Here is a 21,389-nt window from a genome sequence, read left to right as displayed (position 1 = left end):
GTTCATAGCATAGTTTACATACTTACTCAAAATTTTAGCTTCAACCTACTATGCTCCCAACTTTTCCTTCATTATTGTACGCAGTACTTTCTCGACACTTAGGAATTTTTTTTTCTCTTAAGTTTCAACATTTCTTGAATGGAAGAGTTTGAGGGTTTACAATTTGAAAGTAGATTCTCATTGAATTAGCAATTATTTTGAAAGCTATAGTAACTCCAAACAAAGCTTTGATTAAGAATCATCTTTTTCCTTGGAGAATTTGGATGGTACCGTGACTAGATCTATGAGGTTTTTGTATGGATGACCCTCTCAGGATGGTGTTTATGATTGATGATCCGCACTTACAAACTTATGATATATAACTTTTTGCTTATATCATAATGTACTATCATATTTTTTTCAACATATCGTGTTAGGATAGGTCATCCCTATCACAATCTTTATATTTTTTTCAGAAAAATCTAATAAATTGTGAGAAAAATAAAAAAACACAACGGACATTTTATAACGTATCGTGTTAGAGGTGACCATGTAGTCCTATCACAATGACCACTCCTATCTAGTCATCGTGTTAGGGCTACAATCCATATGACCATCCCTAATGCGATAGTGAGTTATGACATAAGAAAAAAATTATATATTATCAAATTTGTAAGAACAGGTTATCAATCATAAATATACTCTATAAAAGGTCAACTGTACAAATTCCTCCTGTCTGATTCAATAACCACGTGAGAAGATAGCATTGGGATGAAACTAATCCCTCTTCAATCATGTGAAGTGTCAGTCGATATATCGACCGGAAGTTGTAGAACTCAATAGCTTTTATTTAATTTGAAAAAACTGTATTGGAGATTCTTTTTATATTATTTAAATATTTGCATGTTTTGATACATAAAGTGGGCGTGCCGGAGTGGTTATCGGGCATGACTAGAAATCATGTGGGCTCTGCCCGCGCAGGTTCGAATCCTGCCGCTCACGTTTTTTCTTTTCTTTTCTTTTCTTTTGCCGCTCACGTTTTTTCTTTTCTTTTCTTTTCTTTTCTTTTCTTTTTTAAACTTTTTCCTCTTCATCCAACAACTTCCTTTTCCATTTCTATCCAAGGCTCCGATTATTTAGATTAAATAAAATTAGTTGGAATTTAAATCATAGACATTTTAAAATAAATTATAAGTTAATTATTTAGATAAAAATAATTGAAATAATAATTCTAGTTTGATTCATAACTAAATTACATAAATTTAGTATTAATTTATCAAACAGCATAGTTATTTTTTTTAATTTAAATTAAAATTTATCAAACACTACTTTATTTCATTTCGGAGTTGATTCTTCTAAACACATAACTTCCAATAATTATTAAATACATAACTACCAATAATTATTTTAAAAGTTACAACAATCCCAAACGGAGTCTTAACTCTTTTCTTCTCTATTTTTCAGCCTTCTTTCATGTCTGTTTGGGAAAAAATTCAATGTGTTTTTGAACTAGATTATCTCTTAATCAACTAAAAACCCAAGCCCTAGTTTAGTAAACTATTTGATGTTTGGTTCTCGGTTTCTAAAAATATATTTTCACACATTTTCTTTCGATGGTTTACTTCTGAATTCTTAGTTAAATTTTAGAAATAAAAATAATTTTTTAGTTTTCAAAACTTGTTCAACTTTTGAAAACATTGGTAAAAAGTAAATAACAAAACAAGAAATTTAGAGGTAGAAGTAAGTGTTTCTAAGCTTAATTTTAAAAAACTAAAAAGGGAACTTCAAGGCCTTGTTTGGTTTTTAATTTTTAGTTTTTAAAAATTAAATATTAAATACTCCTACTTCTAAATTTCTAGTTTTACTAATTATTTTTTACCAATAATTTTAAAAATCAAACCAATTTTTAAAAACTAAAAAGAGTAGTTTTAAAATTTGTTTTTATTTTTGAAATTAGCTAAGATTCTAACTCTTTAACTTAAGAAACAAACAAAAACTAACCAAGAGAGAAAATAGGTTTAATTTTCAAAAACCAAAAATAAAAAAAGAAAATAACTCCCTGATAAAATGATTTCCTCAGTTTTCATTTTTCTGTGCAGTGATTTCCCGACTCTGATTGTTGAATGGTTTAAAGAGTATAAAACAGAAACACCATTGAAAAAAATATGACATAAATAAAATTCCTTTATTTTATCATCCATCAAGTAAAACTAAATCTGATACAATTAATTGATCAATCACATGGGTCTGCCTCTCTCTCTCTCTATCTTTTTGAAACTTCATTTCTGCTCCCATATATACTGCCATTCTACATATCTCCTCTGATTGTGGATGAGAAACATCCCCTGATGAAAAGCCATGTAAGTATAAATTAGAAGCACCAAAGTTACCAACATCTACCCAACTGAATCCAATCTCTTTCTTCACTCCTCTTTCTCTCATTCCCTTCCTCATTTCAGCAACTTTTTCCCAATCTCCCTTCTGAGCATACAGATTTGACATCAACACATATGATCCTGATTCCAATGGCTTCTTCTTCATCAAAGCATTGGCCATTCTCTCTGCCATCTCCACATTCCCGTGTATCCGACATGCTCCAAGCAAGCTTTGTAATGCAGATATCCCCGGCTCTCCCGGTATGCGCGCTAGCATTTCCTCCGCCTCTTCCAATCGCCCTGCACGGCCCAACAAATCAACCATACAAGAGTAGTGCTCTCCTGCTGGCTCAATCATATGATCTTTGATCATCATATCAAAAAATCTACGACCCATGTCGACCATCCTGTTCCTGCTACATGCCACTAGGACAGATAAGAAGATAACTGCATCAGGCTTTATCTTTTCCTTCTCCATCTCTTCAAATAGCTTCATCACTGAATCGTAGTCTCCGTGTTGTGCATAGCCAGAGATCAGCGCCGTCCAAGCGAATTGACTTCTTTTGGATGTTTCATTGAAAACTCTTTGGGACTCTTGAATGCTCCCACGCTTTGCATACATGTCTAGGAGGGCACCTGAAATTATAGGGTCGAAGTTTAATCCAACTTTGATCAAATGAGAATGACATCGTTGGCCATGCTTTATAGATATACCTTCACCAGCACTGATTGCATTCAGAACACTTCCAAAGGTGTATTCGTTTGGTTTAGATTCCATTATTGCACAAAGAAATGTCTCTAAAGCTTCTTGACATAACGTATTTTGAGCATACCCAGAAATTAAAGCATTCCATGATATTATCTCTCTATATGGAAGTTCCATAAACACTCTTGAGGCATCTTGCATCGACTCGAATTTAGCATACATGGTTATTAGACTATTGCCGATACCTAACTCTGATACAAAGTCAGCTTTGATACATAATCCATGGACCATTAGTCCCTGTTCCACCATATTCCTTATTGTAATGGCATGAAGTAATCCAATAAACGTAACGTCATTTGGATACACTCCATCTAATCTCATCTTATTGAACAAAGAAACTGCACCTTCTTCATACAACGAGATCATAGTCGTCCACGAGATCACATTTCGGTCATTGATTAACTCAAAGACTGCCTTTGCATCTTCAATGATCTCACACTTGGAGTACGTTGAGATCAGAACATTACCGACAGAAGTATGAGTTTCATATCCTGTTTTCACAGTCAAACAATGGATCTGTTTTCCAAGCTCCAAGTTTCTTTCATGACCACAGACAGAAAGTGCTCCAGTAATTGCTACATTGTCAAACTTCACTCCTTCTCTCACCGTTTGAATGAACAGCAAAATTGCTTCTAACCCATGATCTCCCTCTTGTGCATAACCAGTAACCATCGCACTCCAGGACACCCGATCCCGGCTCTGCATTTCATCGAACACTTGTCTAGCATCCACAAGATGTTCCCATCTCGAGTACATCGTGATCAAAGCATTTCCAACAAACACATCACCTTTCAATCCACATTTCAGAGCAAGAGTATGCAGTTGCCAACCAAAAAGAAAATCCTTTCCATCTAAGCAGAAGGCAAGTGCGGTAGTATAAGTCACAGGATCAAACTTAACACCATTTAAATTCATTCTAACAGCAAAACTCAAAGCGTTCTCACTCTTCTGGAACCCGGAAAGAATAGTATTCCACGAAACAATATCTGGGTCATGTAAATTCTCGAAGACACTAAAAGCCCTCTCAAGCTGTCCAGATTTACAGTACATATTCATTAAAGAGTTAGAGACTGTAATGTGGGAAACAAACCCAGAAGAAATAACAAATCCATGAACTTGTCTACCTAGTTTAGGAAGCCCACAACAGGCCTTGAGAGCAAGGGCCAAAGTGAACTCATCGGTACTCCCATCAAGACCCCACCGAATTTGCTTCTTGAAAAAACGAAGGGATTGAAATGCTCCGTCTCTGTGCAAGTAATTGAGCAAAACGCGGTTGGTAGAGGCTGCATTTGGAGGAGGACTTTGATCAAACAGGTTGTAGTCATGTTGAAAAGAGCGGAAAAATTTGAAGCTTGGGAATCGTTGATTGAATTTGACATGAAAGGATTTGAAATTCAGATGGCGGGTAAGCATGAGAATGAAGGTAGTTGATCGTTGAAATCAAAATGGCGACGGCCAATCAGCCAAATCGCAGCCTTTTTTCTTCTTTTTGGCTCCAAATTAAAAAGTCTGTCGACTAAAACTCTGAGCTGCCTCTTTATTTGTATTTTGTTAATTAACGTATTATTACGTTTATGGGCCGGACCTAAATTGGGCCTCAAAGAGCCCATGCAGCTTCCCCTCACACTAGGCCTATTATAGCCCAATCCACAATATCATATTGTAATGTTGATTTTTACTTTTTTGGGAAAATTAAAGGGTTCAGAATAATATGACCTGTTGGTTCTTGAGTTTTTCAACTAAATTTTTAAGAATTTTTTTAATCATTATGAAATTTTAAAAAATTAAAAATAAACGTGGAATTTTATAATTATGTATACTGGGAAAATATTGTAAAGAATTGATTTCATTTTTATTAAAAAAAACTAAGAAAGTCATCTAAACTTATTTTGATTTTTTTTTTTAAAAAAAGAAAAACACAATTATCAAACATATTTTTGTCTTTTATTTTTAGAAAGCAAAGAACAAAAAATATTACGGAACATATTATTTATTTTTTATTTTCCTAAAAATTAGAAAATAGAAAATAATTAACCAAACACGTATGATTTTTGTTTTTTAAAAATTAAAAACCAAACACAAATTTGCAAAAACTAAAAATCAAAAACAAAAAACTAAGGTACTGTTAATAGTCATTTTATTTTTTGTTTTTTTTTTTTAAATTAAGTCTATGGATACTATTTCTACCTCTAAATTTATTTTCTCGTTATCTACATTTTATCCCTAGTTTAAAAAACCAAGTCAAATTTTGAGAATTAAAAATATTAGTTTTCAAAAAGTTGTTTTTGTTTTTGGAATTTAACTAACAATTTAATTATTGTACTTAAGAAAGATGTAAATTATGGTAAGAAACGTAGATGAAATAGAATTAGTTTTTCAAAAATAAAAATAAAAAACCAAATGTAAGCCTAAATAATAGGTGTCTAAATGTATAAACTATCTTTTGCCAAAAAAAAAAAAAAGTATAAACTAAATATAGTTGAAACATCAAAACTAAATGTATATAAATAGAATAAAAAACTTAAAAAGAAAAAGGAAAAATACATTCAATTCTTACCTCAAAAACTAGAGAGAAATTGAAGCCAAGAAAAATTGAAGAAAAAGTTGAAAAAGGATTTTTTTTTTTAAACTAAGGGAAAAAAAAAGTAAAGTTGAAGCCTTATAGAAAAAGAAAAAAGAAAAGGAAAAATAGACCACCAATTTACTTTATATATATACACTACAATAAAATAGACTTTTCTTGACACATAAACCATGCGGCAAAAATAAAAAAGAGAGAGAAGAATAGTCAATAAAACCAGTGGGAAGAATGGAATTTTTTGGATTTTTCAAAATCTATGACGATTTTCTCGTGTTACTAATTTATGATTGGAAATAACATTCACTAAACATAGAAAAATAAAAAAAAAGTGCGATTTTGACCTGAAAAAAATGGAAAACTTTGAATTTTTAGATTGTTTTGACATTTTTTTGTGTCACCAATTTATGACTTGAATTAATAGTTATTTAATATTTAAATTTTAATTTTTGTAAGGGATACATTTTAACCCAAAGTATAATATTAAATTTTAGTTAAGAGATAAAGGGAAAAGAAAAGGATGAAGCCCTAGCCCATCTCTTCATTTTTCTTCCATCCACACTTGAAAACTCCTCATCTTTACATTTGGTTCTTTCTCCCTTCATTTTCCTGCTCTCCGCCAATTTCTTCTTCCACAACAAAGTCCATCACACGACTGGCAACAACTTCTCGTGACCCAAGAATGCGAGATCCAAATATTTTGCGTCAAAATTAGACGAAACATGTGTTATATAGGTATAAAACAAATAGTTATCTATCATAATCTTTTTGTTTTATTTCACAAAATTCATGAGATGTATTAATCTGACATCAAAATACTGTCATCGATTGAACTTCAATGATTATAAATAAGTATTAATGTACGTAATTCAATAAAGTTTAAAAAGTGTCACAACTAAGACATTATTGACGCTGTAAATATGTTATTATTAATGTTTTTGTGATGGATTTTCAATGTCAAAGTAATGTTTAATTGACAGAAAAAGTCAACTTTTGAGTCTTTTATTGACAATGCTAATTTGTCATAGAAAGTATTACCATCATAGGTAATAAATATTTATTATTGACTAAGTCATGAAACAACCGATAATTATATATGTTTCATGAGTCACCTATACAATTTTTTATAATAGATTAAAAAACTAAAAAAAAAGAAGATATATATTGAGCTTCCAATAATATAAAAGTAGATAACTTATCTTATGTTTTTATTTTGTTTTACTTCATTTTTACAATCCAAGCAAAACTATGCCTCTTGGTGAAGTAGTTCAGTAATTGAAAATTTTAAAAAAGTTTATGGGATAATATTTTTTTTTTTTTTGAAAATATGTATGGAAAGGAGAAGATAAATATAATTTTTCGAAGAAAGACACAACGGAAGGTAATGTGTAGAGATGTCTAATTTTTCAATGGGGGACTCGCGAGTCCCGTCCCAAACAGGACGAGATTTTCCGATTAGGCGGAAAAAATATTCCCTGTAAACTAAACGAGGACGGGGACGGGGAATGCATTCCCGATCCCTGTCCCCGCCCCCGCCCCGATTAGTTTCTACATATTTATTTTGTATATTTATCTAATGTTATGTTGTTATTCTTATTATACAAATATATTACATTTAAATTTATCTAATGTTATGTTGTTATTCTTATTATACAAATATATTACATTTAAATTTCAAATTTGATTATTTATTGGGAAAGATAATGAATATGTTTAAATTGAATATTTAAATTTAGATTATATATGTGAATAATTTGATTTATATTTATTTCTTTCTACTAAACAAATTAATTAGCTTTTTTAGGCCAAAATTTGAGTAATTTATCTTTAAATTGAAATTGTTAGATAAAACTAACCATAATAAACAATATAGTGATAAAGTTAATTCTTTAATTAAAATTTGTTCACATTAGTGATTTAAATTAATTGACTTTTTACGGAAAAAAAAGGTAACGGGTAAAATTTTTTCATGCGGAATCCCCACCCCAATCCGTGTGGTGAATTTCACAAGGATGGGGAATGAAATAAAGAGTGGAGATGGAGATGGGAATGACATCTCCGACCTCGCGCCGCCCTGTGGACATCTCTAACAATGTGTTTACAAACTTTAAAATTTTAAAAACAAAAAATAAAAAGTAAAAATTAAGTCCGTCCATTTTTTTAAAGTACATTTTAAATATATATACTTTTTTAATATGATTAAATTTTCATTAACATGACGATATTTCCATCTATATTTTCACATTTTCATAGATTTGATATCGACATGAAAGATGAATCAATATTTTCATTATATTGTAGAAAAATCTACGAAACATAATAATAAAACAATAAATTATCATTAATGTAAATATAATATAAATAATAGACATGTTAACTTGTTTAAAAATCATAAAATCTTTATTTATTAATTTAAATTTATTTTTTGAATTTTTTAGTTTTATAATTTTCTAGAAATATCCAAAGAGATATAAATTTTATCGATATTTCTATCAATTTTTTCGTAAAATTAAGACCTCGATGGACATCAATTCACTCTTTATAAAAGAATTTGTTTAGAACAGAATGAGCTTGGCAGGGTAGAGGTCTAGTTTGTACAACATTCGGTGTGAATCTCAACTAATATAAAACATCTACCTGACTAAAAAAATCAAAGGTTAAAAAATTTCACCCTCCATATAATTTAACTAAAAGGAAAGATGACAACAAACATTAACATATCAATCCATGGTCATGTATACTTCTCCACTAGCTGAAGGATTGGGTTATCATTAGACTCCGATACCATATTTCGACATGCATTGTAACAAAGAGGAAAAGGAAAAAAAAAAAAATAAGAGGTGTGAAATATACGAGAAAAATCCTCAATTTTTATCTATGGTAGTTGATAGAGAACTAAAAGTCTTGGGATGAAAACATAAGAGTTGGCAAAAATTCTCGTGAGGTCAGGTCTCCATGGGTCTCCATCCCGATTAGAGCGGAGAATCCTCAGTTTGATCAAGGATGAGGGTCAAACGAGGACACAAAATGGGTTTTTGATCGGGACCCTCTCTATCTCGTTCAAGACCTAACCCTTATGAAACTAAAAAATTAAAAGAATTAAATAGTAGCTAAACTACTGTTTCATAATATAATTATCTTCAACATTTTATAAATTCACAATAAAAAATCTATAATATTTTTAATAATTAATTTAAATAGATAAAATAATAATAATACTAATTTATTATATAGGGGCTCTTTTCAAATATAGAAAAACGAACCAAAATATTTATAAATGATAGCAAAATATCATAATCTATCTGTGATAAATTACGATAGATAGCGTTAGATTACTATCTGTGTCTATCATGACACAGATAGACACAAATAGTAGCTTATCGCTATCTATCACGGTTTATCACAGATTGATTGATATTTTGTTACTGTGTGTAAATATTTTTAGCAATTTTGTCATTTAAGATAATTTTTCATTATATAAATTATTTAAAATTTGAATATAAATACAAAACCTTAATTGATTTTAAATAAAAATAATTAAATATAAAAATATAAATAGAAAAATTTTCCTCGCGGGGACCCAACTTCCAAGTGGAGATTCTCCAATCTCGACTCTCCAAAACGGAGAATGAAGCGAAGAGTGCATCCCGTCCCGTTGCCAATCATTTCAAACGCTCCTAAAAAAAAAAGATAGTACTATAATAAAACAATAGCTTGTTGACACATCAAAATAAATTCTTACAAACAAAAATTTCACCATCCCAAATATTTAACCTAATGGACTATCTTAACATTTCCATCCCGTAACACTTAAAAATATGTACATCTATAGCATCTTTTAAGAAAACACACCCAAACTCACAAAAATTAAAATAAAAACAAAGAAGAGAAAACATAATATTAGTGAATGTGAGTGAACTTTATAATCATTATTCTTTTTTCTTCTCCTATTTTCTAATTTTCTGAAGTGATTTATCTTTTAAATTTGTTATAGCCTATATCTTAAGAAATTTATAATGCAAGAGGCAGCCACCGTATACGTAATTGACTTTGTAACAAGACAAATTTCTAATGATAAGACACCAAAATTGCTGTATTTGACACCATACTTAGCCTCTAATTTGAAGTCTTTAATTAGCCACCTTGAATAATACCTGTATGATATATACTATTTAGATAAGAGAGTTGAAGATTAATATATTGTCCCTACGTTGCTTTATCTGCTTGTTGAAAAAAAAAAAAAGACAAGAGAAAAGAATCTGATCCGTCAACTGTTCCAACAACTTGAATGAACTATGCCAGCAGAATTTTTCTTTGCTTCAAACTTAATAATTGTTTTTCAGGTGGTGCGATCATTTCAATACTAATAATGCATGCATTATATTTTATTAGACAATTTCGCAATTAAGCATATCTAGGCGAGAGTAATACTAAATTTAGGATGACTACTATACTTAACATATTTAAATAAAAAAAAACTTGGTTAGACATCTAATAACATCATTTGTTATGAATAATTTTGAATAGCACGATATAATAGACGTAAAACAAGAACAAAAGTGACATGTAGTATCCTCGGATCAAAATAAGTCTAGAGAAGAGGGTTGGTTTGGGCCTTGACCTAAGCCATGTGCTTGGCCTCGATTAAGGCCCAAATCAAGTCTAACAAAATGTCAATTGAGGTCGAGCTTAGCAAAATGACTAATGTGACTTACCTCTCACATGCCTGACCTAAATAGATAAATGGTTATTTGAATGTAGCTCCAAAACTCTATGAAAGATAACTTGGATCATCAATTCCTATAAATACGCCATTATAAATTTAAAGAAAGTAAAAGTCAATTCTCACTCTCAAATTTTAAAACATTCATATTATTCTCTTGCTTTCTAGCTTAAACGTTGAAGTGTGTAGTAAACACCACACATCGGTGTGTACAGAATTTTCCCTTTATTTTGTAGGTCACGTTATTCTTTCTTCTAAATAAATTTATCGTTATCGTCATATATGAACATGTCAAATTCTTTTCCCTATCCAGATTTTGATATCAACATTATCAATTCCATAACATAGTAGAATAAACATACATGCATGGAATATAATTCAATACATTTTGCAAATTACTTCAGAAAAAATAAAAAATAAAAATTAGTGTCTACATTTCCAAACTATCAAAATTATTCTCATTATATTATTTATTTATTGTAAACACGTGATCAAGCATAGTGTCAAATTATATAATTTATCAAACTAAAGATAAGATTAACTGTTTTGGAGGCAAAATTATTAAAAAAAAAAGAAAAGAAAAGAAAAGAAGAGCAAATTGAGAACAAATTAGTGATGGAAAGCATATCTTAGTTTAATATAATAAAATAAAATTACTTGATTGACATGCATGGGACTAAAGGCCAAACCCAAAGTGACCAACTAGAATTTTAAATTATTTATAATAAAATGAATCTTACTATAGTTTCCAACTATATATTATAGCTGGGAGCTAGGAAAAGAGAATGATAGTGGAATATATTTGATATGGATCATATATATATATAAAATATGGATCTTCATATTCAAAGCATATTCCTCCATTATTATCTCTCATGACTTCTTTTTTCCCATTATGTTTTTTCAAACCAAGAGCAAACACATCATGATCTCTTGCTATAAGATGATTTGCTTTTGAGCCTACTTTATTGTATGATTTAAATTTGCTACACCTGCACATTTGGAGGCATTTGGAGATTAATGGAAATATTCCAAAGATATAGTTTTAGATAAGATCAAAATGTTGTTTTATATTTACATATATGACAATAATCTTAAACCCTGAATTAAAATATCTTTGGAACATAACTTATGTGATATGAAAGTATACAAAAATTTGTGATTTAATAATGTTCCTAACACTCATTTTTATATGTATAGTTTTATGGGTTGGTTGTAGCATTATAAAATATCCTCACTATAAAAAACGGATCAATACATTACAAAATAACTAGCCAAACCATAAGCATATAGCTCGCTGATTAATATATCTTATACAAAAATATTTTCTCCGTCCGGTTTATATTTTGGATTTCAAAATTTTTACATTTTTAATTCTTAAGTTTTGATTTTCATTTCGATGTATTCTCTAAATTTCAAAATGTTACAATTTTACCTTGAGATTTAAGTTTTATTTAATTTGGTCTACATGTTTCAAGATTCACACTTTTAATTCTATTTTCACCAATTACTTATTTTCAACCTTTAATATTAATTTCTATTAATTATTTAAAAAGATTTATAAGAATTTCAATTAATTAAGTTTTATTATTTTTTCGTCACCATTAAAATTAATTTTAAATTTTTACTTCAAGATTATTTTAAATTAATCAGTAGATTTTAATGCCAAAGATTGAAGCAGGTATATTTAGTGAAAATTTGAAGTTAAAAGTGTAAACCTTCAAATTTAAGAACTAAATAAAATTAATCGTAGGACCAAAAATGTAGTTTTCCTGTTATTTTAATTTTTTAAGAAAGGTTGTAAGCTTGCATTTCTTAGTTAACCTGGTCCATTTTTATGATGTAGTATTAGTCTAGAAAAAAAGGGGACCAGCTAGGGTTAAGGTATATATGTGTGTATATATATATATATATATATAATCTTGATTCAAATTGAGAAGTATGACCATGTTTATCTCCTTCAAATATAATTCATCAATGATAATTTGAAAAATGGTCTTTATTCGATTATGTTTGTTGTTATTTATCATGGTTAGGTATTCACATAATTATTATATAAGACTCACACCCTCTTTTTTACTAATTTTTCATCATTTTTGCTATTAAACAGCAACAGTGAATTTTTTAGATTTTCTTTGCGATTTAAGCTTATTACAATGTAAACTCATTACGATTGTAACAATTTTAATTACAAATAAGTAAACATGACATAGAGTAAAATGAATGATTAATTAAAAAGTTTTTCAATGTGATTGACATAATGTAGTTAGTATTTTTTTTAGAAATGGATACTGTTAGGGCGTTTTTTATTGGAGAGTATGATCGGCTTATTTATTACAGGCAAAACTTGAACAACATGTTTTTGTAATATGTTCTATGTCGTGCTAGTTCTTCCTTGAGATTGGTTCCATAGATGTTGATATGTGTAATGCATATCTGTCGATGTGTTTTCTTGTCCTCTACGACATGTCATACAACATGTCGTGACATTGTCACGACACAAACAAAAAAATCTGTAGAATATTTTTTTCCTTATTTGTCAGTAGAATTTTTTGAATTTCGTAGTGTGCTGTATATTTCTTTGCAAAGTTGATTCATTCTTTCCTTGAATATATTCTCAACCCTACCTAAATATATATGATGATTTTGTTTAATTTTAGTGTTGACCGTTTTGAAAAATATTTAAGTCATTGTTTTGTGTTTGTGCCAAAAAACACAAGTTATCAATCTATGAGAGTGTGAAGCTTTTTCCATTATTGATCTTGTGAGATTTGTGTGTAACCAAGAGGTAAGAAAGCTTATGGTGTACATTAAAAAATGTTTTATGGAGCAACATGTGGGCAGCTTATGGTGTATTTGGTTGGAACGTAACAATAGTACGTTAAAAAAATTCGGTTAAATCTTTGACTCATCTATGAAAAGATATCATTTATTTGACTGCTTTTTGGTATGCTAAATCTTCTCTTTTTTGTAATTAAGGCGTATCTACTTTATTGTTGAATTGGAAGACTTTTCTCTTGCCAGTCCCTTATTGTACTTTCTAGCTCTCTTCTATACATTGACGAAGATGCTAAAGATCGTATCAACTTAGTTCATATGTCTCGATGCACTTTCAAATTCTTTTACCTATAGGAAGGAGGGAAGGAAGGAAGGAAGGAGGGAAGGAAGGAAGGAGTAAGAAAGCCTAAGTCTAATTTTGGAACGTGGATTTACTTGTAATTTCATACTAAAGTTTCTCTAACCATGAATGTTATCGATATATGCAAACTCAAGTTAACTTCCAAGAAGTTATGCACTAATTAATCTCAGAACTATAGAAATTTGGATTACTGAAACCAAGCATTAAAAGTCTCATATTCAATCAATATTATACTTAGGGCACATATCAACTTATATCTCAAAACTCTAAGAATTGTATCAATTTAAAACTTTGGATTAATAATTGTACCAATTTAATCTTAGACTTTTGTAAGTATATCAATTTACACCATCTTCAAAATTATTTCGTTAGACTAATATCACGTGAAATTCATAATTTAAGTCGATTAAACTCCTAAATTTCAATTTAGACCATTCATTACGATTACCTTTGAAAATAATCATCCATACATTAATTCTTAAATAGACTCCTTTAAATGTTGGCTTTATAAAATAAAAAATTATAGAAAATGTATGGAAACTTTAAAAGAAAAATTAACTAAGAGTCTAAATTGATCCATTTAATAAATTATAGAAGTTTAATTGATTCAATTATATAAGAGTTTCAAGTTTAATTGATTCAATTATATAAGAGTTTCACACAAGATTTTCCCAAATAATAGAGGTAGATTAATATACTTACAAAAGTTCTAAATTTAAATTGAAAGAATTATTAGTTATGGGTTTAATTTTGATATAACCCCTAAATCTAGGTGTATAAATTATTATTATTTATAGTCATTAACAAACACTTGGAAATTCAAACCTCTAACTTCTTACTTGAATTTTAATTAAATAAGTTAAGTTATGTTCATGCTACCACATTACGTTTAAATCAAATACTAATACATAAATATTAAGATTCATAAATTTAAACATAATTCAACAGGTTAAAACATACCTGTTCGAGTGAAAAAAAACACAAACCAAACACGTATAGTGCAAAGCAAAGTTTCTAGACACACGATTACAGTCGACAAACACAAATTTGACTATATATATAAAATGTAATTATTAAGATGTGTATTATAGAAAAGTATGAAGAACAAAATCACTTTATATTAGAGGCTTTACAGCTGGAGAATTTGAAGACCAGACACGTGGGAGAGAAGAAGATGAGAAGAAGAAAAAATAAAGAAATAAAGTAAAGGGTAGGCCACAAAGCTCGGGAAAGGGCCTCCACGCAAAGAGTAGTTGGAGATTGGTATCATTGGAGATTTGATAAAGAGTCAAAAAGGAATAATAATATACATTGCACAAAAAGTGATTCAGCAACAAACTCTTAATTAATACTTAAAGTTATTTAAATTCAATGTTATGAAATCCACGATCAATCAATTAAAGATAAATAGACAACAGAAAGAATAAAAAAATAGACATAAATACCTTTACGTGGTTTATTAACGATGTGTTAATTATGTTTATAAATAGAGAGAACATTTTATTGTTAAGTCAAAAGTATATCAAATACAAATTCAGAGGCACCAACTTCTCTAAACAATAAGACTAAATTTGTAAATAACTGAAATAACATAAATATGAATATAAAATAGATTTTGGAGGCATTCATCTAAGGGATGATATTTTATATTTAGCAACAGTTTTATGTAATTATGATATTTTTGTATTTTTCTTAATTGGAAGACTTTTCTCTAGTCTATCCTCTTTTCATTCTGGGTTGTCCTTACACCCTCTCAAACTCTCTTTGTATATATTTCTTGTGAAATGAGATTGCCTGCTTTTGGGTATTGGACTTGATGAGGATGACTAAAGATGTATCAACCTAGTTGAAATATCTGGGTGCATCTACTGATTGTACTTCCCTTCTCTAGTACCTTGTTAAAAAAAGGGTTTTGGAGACGTTATTGCTTTTCAGCCCCCATCAGGCTATGTTGTCTTTGGACTTCGACTCCCTGGTCGGATAACAAGACTTCGTGATTGGTCATTCAAAGTGTAACATCCTGATTTTTTCAAGTAATTTGCATTAAGTTATCTTGAAATATTTGGGTGTTGTTTTGATAAATTGGGGCTAAAAATTTAATTTGGGAGGCATGATAATTAATTTAAAAGATATTCATAAAGAATTGAAATTTTAATTCAATTTAAGGAAAAACTGGATTAATTTATTTTTGGGAAATTGTGTTTTTAAATTGATTAAATATTTGGAAGGATGTAATTTATCTCAACTATTGGATTGTATGTCCCATTTAAATTTAGTTTGGAGCCAAAATTAAATTAATTGGAGAAGTTTATTGGGTTGAGATTAATTTAATAGAGATTTAAAATTTTTGGATTATTTTGGATAAAGATTTGAAAATAAAGAAAATGAAAAAAAATTAGGATTTTGGAAATTAAAAGAAATTTGAAATTTAAGAAAAAGGGGACATTGTGGTTCTAAATTTTATCATATTTAATTTTGGAGTTTAGATTCAAATTAGAGAAGATAATTAATTTAAATTGAGTTGATAAGAGAAATTTGGATTTAATTTTAATTAATTAGAAAATTAATTAGATGATAGATTTTCTAACTAATTAAAATATGGATTTCTTAATTAGAGAAATTTTTTTTATTCAAAAAGGAAATATAATATATCTATTACTTCAAGTTATGGAATCCCAAATAATTTTTATTCGGTGAGTTGTTGATGATTTTTCTGTTACTTTCATATTTTTTTTAACTGTTCGCCATTATGGGTTGATGATTTTTCTTTGTATTTCTTCATTGGTTCTTTAGCACACACTAAATTTTGGGCCCACTTGATTAACCTATAAGATTTGGAGCATCAATTCAAATTTTAAAGTTGTTAGAATACTATTCAATAAGTTCTAGAGCTTTGGAGTGCATAATTGGTGAATATTAAGACTATGGATTTTTTGGATTAGTTATAAATGTTGGAAATTGGATTTTTAAATCCTAAATTATGGTTTATGTATAGATTTGAATGTTTAAGCGAAGTTTAGAATAAATTTGGAGTAAACAAAGCGTTCGAGACATTAATTCCAGTTTTTGTTGGAGGTTGATTTCTTGGATTAATTTTGGAATTTCGATTCGAGGTAAGTAATCTTACTATTGGAACCATCTATGTGCCAGATGATAAATTTAAGGTTAATTTTGAGGATTCTAAGACTGCTTATATCGATATATGCATATGATTCGAGGTAACAATTTTATGCATGTCCCACTAGAGAGTGGTATCTAAAAGACATAGATGTTTAGCTTGACCTCAGTAGTGAGATTACTTACTGAGTATTTTATACTCATACTTTTTTATGTTATGTTTTTCAGGTAAGTGCAAGGACGTATCGATGAATGGAAGAAGGAATCCGTGATCGTGTCATTGGAACCAGAGAGATGCTTTCGCTCCCGTTTTCATGTTTTAGTGTTTTAAATTCCAGTCTTGATGTTTGAACTTAGAGTTCCATTGTTGAAATTTTTATTTATAAAATTTCAAGAAATTTATTTTGAACTTATATTTTAGGAGAACCCCGATAAAATATTTTCAGTTATTTAGATTTTACAAGAGTTATTTATTTAATAAAATTTGGTTGATTTAGTTAAAATTTGTGAGAGAGTCATTTTGAGATTTATGTATGTATGTAGTAATGACCTAGTATAAATTTTAGAAAATCAGATCGCTACACAAAATGTTATATGATATATATGATAGATTCAAGGCATTCCAACCTCTTACGAAAAAGAAGCAAATTCGCAATGGCGGAAAGGGTCCCAATGGGATTACTCATATCATATCATATGAATTAAAATAATATTATATGTTAATTCTGATGGTACTGATCAGTGGAGGTTTTTACTTTTTTGTGTTGATTTAATTTATTGGGCGGTGGGCATTTGATAGTTCCATATTGTTTGGTCTGTGGGTATCTTGATGAAGCCTACATTTCAGGTGCAATGCATGTTTTTGGATATTCCACTAAGGCACGTGAGAAAGAACACAACATCACGTGGGTTTTCGCAACCCACTTGAATTATTATTCTTCTAAATATCGTTTCAATTATTTTATTTTATTTTTGTTTTTAAATAATTGAGATCAATGTCAACCCTCTCATATTGTCAACGGGTGGAACATTTATCATTGCTCTTCTTACTTATTTCTTCAATCCCACTTGTCTCAATTTGACACATAATTAATATCTCTGTTCAAAGAGATCATAGAAATTTGAATAATATATATTTAAAGCTGGTGTGGGTTATCCCAAGCAAGGAACAAAATTTACGAATGAGTCCAAACCAAAAAAAATTGAAAAGAACTTGAAAAATTATACATCTCTCAAAAGGGAAAAATCGAACTCTCGAGTTTTAAGCTAACCAATCGAATCGAAGGAATTATCAATTATACTAACATCGTCAACCTTGAGGGATCGCAACCACACTGACATCGTCAGCATTACACATAACCACAAGTGGGTATTAGAAGAAGGATCTTATAAATAATTCGAGGGGAAGTTATACTCTAAAGGAGAATTCTAACCCTCTCCTCTGTTTGCTTAATTGAACTATTTACTCTTTATACTGACTTAGGCATCGAAATACGGTCGGCTCAGCACAATATTTGTGCAACTATTCTCAGCAAGTCAACTCAAACGATGAGAAGCCAAATTACAGGGGCGCAGAGAGCACATGAAGCCCTGCAATGCGTGTGGGTGTTCCACACCAAGAAGAACAATATACTTAGTACATTCGAGGTCACAATCATATTTTTACAACCCACTCCAATTACAATATAATATAAAAGTAAATGAGGAATATTTGAAAAAAGAAGAAAGAAAAAATTTGTCACTTGATAAACCGTTGAACAATCAAATAAGTTGCACAATAAGAAATGATAGCTCAAGACGCATATAAATAATTTCTATCGGTATCTTTTGATAGAGATCTATTATCTCTCTGCATTTTAATTATATAAAAGGTTTTGTTAATTTGTTGGAAACGTGTATTGGAATGGGATGTTTCATTGCTATTTTTTGTTTCTGTCGGGTGATGTTTGTAGTAGGTTATTGGGTAGATAGGATTTTGAAAATAGGTAAAGTTGCAGCCCATGTGTAGCATATGAGATAAAAAGCTAGAATAAGGGTTATTTTATATTTTCTATAAATATATTCTATAAGAAGAATATAATATAAAGTGAAAATATCTAGAATTTGATCAAAGATAGCACCTACCTTAGAGAGAAGTTGGGGGGTTAATATGGCTAGAGAAGATATTTTAGTGAGGGAAAAGTGTTATGTGTTAGGACCAATTGAAAGAAAAAGTGTGAAGAAAAATACTATAGTGGGGTGTATATTATGAAGAGCTAGGCTATAGGTGAGAAAATGATACAAAGAGAGCCTAGGTATCTCAAGAGAATTCATTTTCTTGTTTAGTTTGAGTTGTCGAGTTATAAATTGGACACTTTCAATATTTAAAATTTAAATTTAAATTTAATAAATTGTTATTTTTAATTACTGAGATTTGAATTTCGCTTTTATATAGTGGCAAATGAGGGATTTGGAATAGACGTTCTTAATCTTGAGTGATTTGGATTTTAGGTTTTGATTGGATTTTGAGTTGCGTTGATCTTTATCTACTTTAATGGAGTGAAGTAATTAACATATTGACAGGACTATTGACTCTATTATCAACGGTCGCTAGGTCTAATATTGTCAACCTCAACTCAATTAAAGATGTTTCATTAGAAGTCAACGGCGGAAAAAAGTCATTGATGTTGTTGACAAAGAATCTCTCGATGGTCTCTTATTGAAAAGAATCTCTCAAAATGGTCTTGTAACTGACAAAGAATCTCTCATGCCTTTGAACTTTCCTCATGTGAATTATTGTCATGTGTTAACTTGGAAGCTAAACATGAAGTAAATGTCTACTAAAAATACCTATGCTGACTTAGAAATTAAATAGACATTATCTGCAAACAAAATTTCATATTAACTAAAAAAGAAGACATCGACACAATTGATCTGCCCAGTATGTTGTTAAGGGAATTTCGATTTATTTATATAGAAATGTTAAAAAAAATTAAGAAACTTTTAGGTTAATTGTTGATTTAATATGGTATTGAGTCCATGAAGCTTAAATGGTCATTCCGTCCAAAAATAAAATTAGGATCTAATTCAAGAATGACGAACCCAACAAAGAAACATTTTAGGATCCCACATTGAAAAAAAAAATTTAAAGAACCTCACCCTCTTTATAAAATAGATTGAGCTACTCTTTTTATTGTAATATTATTTTCTTTTTAATTAATATTTATCTTTTCATTCGACATTTTCCACAAATAAAGGTGACTTTAACACTTTTCAAGCATGTTGATTTGTGAGATTTTGAGCAATATTTCCTTGTTTATTTGGTCGTATCATTTATCTCTTCTAATTTCTTTGTTATTCCTTTTAAGAGAGAATAATATTTAATGTAACGATTGTGATACATTAGTCATTTCCACCATAAAATAATTGTTGTTCGCCATCATTGCATTATAGTATTTTTCTTTCTCCAAAACAATCAACACCAAACCCCAAAGACCAAATCAATTAAAATTTTACTACCTTTTGTGTTAATAGTTAGTTTCTTCCCTCTTTTTAGAAAAATAGTTTATTGACATCTAGAGTTTGAGAGCTTAAAAAGATTGTATATTTGTGACTATGAATCAGATAAAGACATAAAAAAGTTAAGATACCAAACACTAATAAATACAAACTCGTGTTTGATTCAAAAACTTATTCATTCACATTTTTTGTCAAAAAAAAAAGAACTTTCATCAATACTATAGTTCACCTTTTGGTCATGGTTAAAAGAAGGGGCCATTTTTAGTCTAATCGACTACCCAAGCGAGTTTATTTAGTTTGTTGGCCACAATGATTAAAATATTGATATTGATATCAATATCAAAATTCCAATTTTACATTCATAAGGAGATATTTTACTACGTATTAAGCGAAAAAAAAAATCGATAAATCTCAATATCCTTGATAGGGACAAATTTGTTTTTTGTTTCACCCCAAAAAGGGTCATACTAATGGAGATAATCATTCTCACTTATATACCCATGATCCTCCTCTTATCTAACCAATGTGGGACTTTGGTCGCATTCCCAACAATCCTCCCCTCGAACAAAAGACCACCAAGCCTCCAGTCATCCATTCGTATAGAGTTCAACCACGGATCACACCATGACTATCATACCATTGTGGAGATAGTTTGAGGGTCGTTGTCCCTATCAAGGATATTGTGGATAATATCATACAATTGTGGAGATAATTTGAGGGTCGTTGTCCCTATCAGTCTTCGTCCAGAGTTGCTCTATACACTACAAGAAAATTGAGCTATTTCAACAAAAAAGATGTACATTTATTGAAGGTATTGGAAAAACCTTTGAGAAATATGTATTTTTTATTGAAGGTTAATAAAAACCTTTGAAAAATATATATATTTATTGGAGGTTTAAAAAAATCTTTGAGAAATATGTAGTTTTTATCTAAAGGTAATAAAAACCTTTGAGAAAGACATACATTTATCGGAGGCTTTGATAAGTCCTTTGAAAAATATGCACCTTTTATTGAAGGTTAATAAAAACCTTTGAGAAAGATATACATTTATTGAAGGTATTGGAAAAACCTTTGAGAAATATGTACTTTTTATTGAAGGTTAATAAAAACACCTTTGAAAAATATAACAATGTTATCATTTATCAAAGGATTTCAGAAAACCTTTGAAAAAATTTATTCTTAATAAAATTATTAAAGATGAGATTTATTTTAAT

General features: G+C 29.5%; 1 protein-coding gene and 1 non-coding gene across 3 annotated transcripts; one reads left to right on the top strand and one right to left on the bottom strand.

Moving 5' to 3' along the window:
- Positions 1 to 899: 899 nt before the first annotated feature.
- TRNAS-AGA (transfer RNA serine (anticodon AGA)) lies at positions 900 to 981 on the top strand. The gene has a single exon. It is a non-coding gene; the product is annotated as a tRNA-Ser (tRNA).
- Positions 982 to 2,145: 1,164 nt separating this feature from the next.
- Positions 2,146 to 4,629, bottom strand: LOC120070911 (Pentatricopeptide repeat (PPR) superfamily protein). 2 transcript variants are annotated; one of them, XM_039022809.2, is made up of 2 exons: positions 3,069 to 4,629; positions 2,146 to 2,990 (listed from the first exon to the last, which is right to left on the bottom strand). In XM_039022809.2, exons 1-2 carry the CDS (start codon positions 4,531 to 4,533, stop codon positions 2,173 to 2,175), a joined length of 2,283 nt encoding a protein of 760 aa, XP_038878737.2. In that variant the 5' UTR covers positions 4,534 to 4,629; the 3' UTR covers positions 2,146 to 2,172. The 2 variants fall into 2 exon arrangements, with proteins under 2 accessions (XP_038878737.2, XP_038878735.2); XM_039022807.2 differs by having other exon boundaries at positions 2,146 to 4,629.
- Between the last annotated feature and the right edge of the window lie 16,760 nt (positions 4,630 to 21,389).

This window comes from Benincasa hispida, chromosome 2 (genome assembly GCF_027475165.1).
Source record: "Benincasa hispida cultivar pf3 chromosome 2, pf3_genome.v1.1, whole genome shotgun sequence".
Taxonomy (NCBI): Eukaryota; Viridiplantae; Streptophyta; class Magnoliopsida; order Cucurbitales; family Cucurbitaceae; genus Benincasa; species Benincasa hispida.
Note: the sequence above shows the minus strand (reverse complement) of the source record. Positions and strands in the feature narration are given on the sequence as shown.